Source organism: Chrysochloris asiatica, unplaced genomic scaffold (genome assembly GCF_000296735.1).
Source record: "Chrysochloris asiatica unplaced genomic scaffold, ChrAsi1.0 scaffold00122, whole genome shotgun sequence".
Classification (NCBI taxonomy): Eukaryota; Metazoa; Chordata; class Mammalia; order Afrosoricida; family Chrysochloridae; genus Chrysochloris; species Chrysochloris asiatica.
Window position 1 is genome coordinate 8,441,864 of NW_006408640.1, and position 3,489 is coordinate 8,445,352.

Below are 3,489 nucleotides of genomic sequence, written 5' to 3' on the forward strand. Positions count from 1 at the left end.
CTCCCTCTTAAACGGCCACCTGTTTTCATCTCAGTTGACCCAACATTCAGAGTAGGCACTGGTAGCGTAGTGGTTACGAATAGGACTGTGAAACTTAAGGCCAGCAGTTCGAAACTACCAGCCGCTCCGCGGGAGAAAGATGAGGCGTTCTGCTCCCGTAAAGATTTACAGCCTCGGAAACCTTGTACAGGGTCGCTATGGGTCGGAAACGACTCGACGGTACTTAACAACAGCAACAACAACACCCCCATCATAGGGCAGACTGCTGAAAGATAGAAGTGTTCATAACTTTGATGCCCAGCCAAGATGCAGACCTCTGCAGGGTACCAAATGCCTACCCAGCAGTGACTGGAAGGACACACTTGTTCTCAATCAAGTCTGCCTGGCTTTTCTCAGTGGATTACATGTGTCAGGCATTCTGTAAGAACATCGTTTTTTCTTACATCACCACAAAGAAGCGACTTGTTTGTGGTGATGGCGATGGATTCCGAGGAAGAACTAGAGCTAGGTCTCCTGAACCTTAGTCAGTAGCAGAAATGTGCAGTCCACAGCCTCTCTGTACGTGGACAGGACTCACCTCTCACTCTGCGCTGTGCTGTCCTTGTGTTTTTCAGTCAAAGAAGGCTACAAAGTCCGGTCAGATGTAAACATCAGCCTCGAGTTCCGGACCTCCTCAGTAAATGGTGTCCTCCTGGGAATCAGCAGTGCCAAGGTGGACGCCATTGGATTAGAGATTGTCAATGGCAGGGTAGGTGCTTAAACTTCACAGGGCCCCCTACTCCTCAGTTTCAGAGACAGCAACAAATATGCCTAGATCCAATTAACTACTTTAATGGAGTAGAGAAAATGTTCAGTGAGTATTTTTAAGCAGCAAACATCCTAAAGGCTTTTTAAAGAAACTTTTCTTATCGTTTTGAAATTAAATTTACAGCAAAGTTGCACCTACAACACAAAGAACTATTTTTCTGAAACAGCCGAGAGTAAGCTGTCCACCTGATGCCTATTCCTCCTTAATATCTTTTTAACTCTTTGTTTGGGGTTAATTATAAATTCCTAAGACATTGCTATGAAATGTAAAGGGAGGTCTCCATGCACCCTTCACCCCACCTCTCCTAGTGTTGGCAGCTTTCTCTGAAAATTAGCGCCCCATTTTCAAGATATCAGGAGGTAATAGTTCCACTGAGAGGGGCCATCTATGCCAGCTGATAGCATCTATGAAAGCACATGTACTCATTCCCTTGTGAGGAAATCCTGGTGATGCTGTATGATAAGCACTGGACTGCTAATGCAGGTAGTTCAAACCCACTAGCTTCTCTGTGGGAGAAAGATGTGGCTTTCTGCACCCCAATAGATTTACAGTCCAGAAAGCCCCATACAGGGTTGCTATGGGTTAGAATCAACTCGATGGCAATGAATCTGGATTTTGTTATTTCTGACAATCTATAGATATTCTGTTCATAGCAAGTGGTACCCAAAATAAACTTAGCCTCACAAAAGATGGATTCTTATGCTGAATATAAAGCTACTCAGTAATATTTTGGTGGACTATGAAAAATTAAAGATACATATAAATCTTGTGCAACCATGAACTTTTTTAAAAGAAAGATAACCAGCCAATAAATAATAGAGATAAAATATACAAGAAATTACATTTTTTGGCAGTTATTACACTTCTGAAAAATATTTCTAGATGTTACAGAAATGTGCCTGTGGATACAAAGTTTTTCAAAATTCTTTTAAGGTAGAAATGAGGGGAAAAGTTGTCTATAAGCCACAGTGTAGAGAGGCCGTAATATGATGTAGATAGAGGCAGTTTGGTTTGATGTGAATATGAAGAGGAGGAAAAGAGAGCAAAGGGTCAGATATGAGTGTTTAGGTCCCATCCACCCCATTCTAACATACCCTAGGGGTCAAATGCCAGGTGAGCATGCTACTAGCAGAGTGGCTCAGACGTGGTTCCCCCCTCGTGCTGATTTGCTCTTATGGGCATTTTAAGAATGTGTAGCATCTGAACCCTTTAAGAAGCTATTTTTCAAAATAATTGTTTTTATTTGTTAATAACTAGCCCTCCTTTTCAGCAGAATGCCCTGATTTCATCCGTTCCAAGAACATAATACAAACAGAATGTGTTTCTTAAATATGGAAAATTTCCCCAATGCATTTACTTGTATATGTTGTGTGTTTAGCTTTTCTTTCATGTTAACAATGGTGCTGGTAGGATAACAGCCACATATGAGCCCAAAGCTACCACTGCTCTCTGTGATGGGAAATGGCACACACTTCAAGCTAACAAAAACAAACATCGAGTGGTTCTGATTGTTGATGGGAATGCAGTTCATGCTGAAAGTCCACACACCCAGTCCACCTCGGCAGACACCAACAATCCTATTTATGTTGGTGGCTATCCTGGTACGTATGGCTGCCTGTCCTGCTCTTCCACTGCCCTTGAGAGAAGTCTTAATTCAGATGGATAGAGAAGAGTGAATGAAAAAGATACGTGGTTGAGGGGTAAATCCTTTACCATTAGAAAGGCTATTTCAAACACCTAGGAATTCTTGGGAAAATTTAATGGTCTACACTTTATATACCCATTAGGTAAGACTGTGAGAACATTGGATCTGGTTTAAAGTAAACTGGGTGGTTTTACTGAGGAGGATGGATCGTAATTTTAGGGAACAAATGTAGGGCTTATCTCGCTTCGGTTTTGGATTTGTATCATGCATTTCAGTTGTTCCAAGTAGTTGTTATAAATGATAACATAAAAATTTCTTTTTTGACTTTAAACATAGTTGCCTTATGATATTTTAAACGCTTCCTGTGAATTTTACTATTCACTGAAGCCACAAATAGGGAAAGAAATTCTTCTAATTCTAATACAGAAACATTGGACGTGATTTGTGTTTCTATCATGCTGCCTGTGCCATGCAACAAAATGAATCACCATCTGTTTCCTCTTTCTTCTTTCCTGAATAGTTGATGTAAAGCAGAACTGCCTCACCAGTCAAGCCTCATTCCAGGGCTGTTTGAGAAAGCTCACTCTGACAAAGGGCCCACAAGTACACTCCTATGACTTCAGCAAAGCTTTCCACCTACAAGGAGTTTTCCCTCATTCCTGTCCTGGGGCTCAGCCCTGAACATCAGGGGAAATTCTCAGTTGGAAATTCTTATGTATATTTGGAGAAGAATTACTTTTGTGAATTAAAATCTCTTCCATTTAGATTTAATTTCCAACTCAGGTTAAGTGTTTCCAGAGAGATATAATGTGCTTATATTAAACTAAAACCACATGTACAACAAATACCTCTATTAAGTAGCTCAAGATGTAAATTTAACTAATTGGCTTTATTTTTTTTAAGTTTTTTAAAATTAAACTTTGTAAGCATTGAATGTTCAATTATTTGACAATATTTCATGTTTTACATTTTGAGCATTTAAAAAATAAAAACATCATTACAGACTATATGAGATTAAAACAGAGTATGATTACTT

At 39.8% G+C, this 3,489-nt stretch overlaps 1 protein-coding gene across 1 annotated transcript in view; it reads left to right on the top strand.

Moving 5' to 3' along the window:
• Window positions 1-3,134, top strand: part of LAMA1 (laminin, alpha 1) — a 217,941-nt gene extending 214,807 nt beyond the window's left edge. The window contains exons 61-63 of the mRNA XM_006868714.1: window positions 615-748; window positions 2,187-2,409; window positions 2,974-3,134. Of these exons, the coding sequence (XP_006868776.1) occupies window positions 615-748; window positions 2,187-2,409; window positions 2,974-3,134 (518 nt within the window). The remainder of the gene's footprint in view (window positions 1-614; window positions 749-2,186; window positions 2,410-2,973) is intronic.
• Window positions 3,135-3,489: the final 355 nt, after the last annotated feature.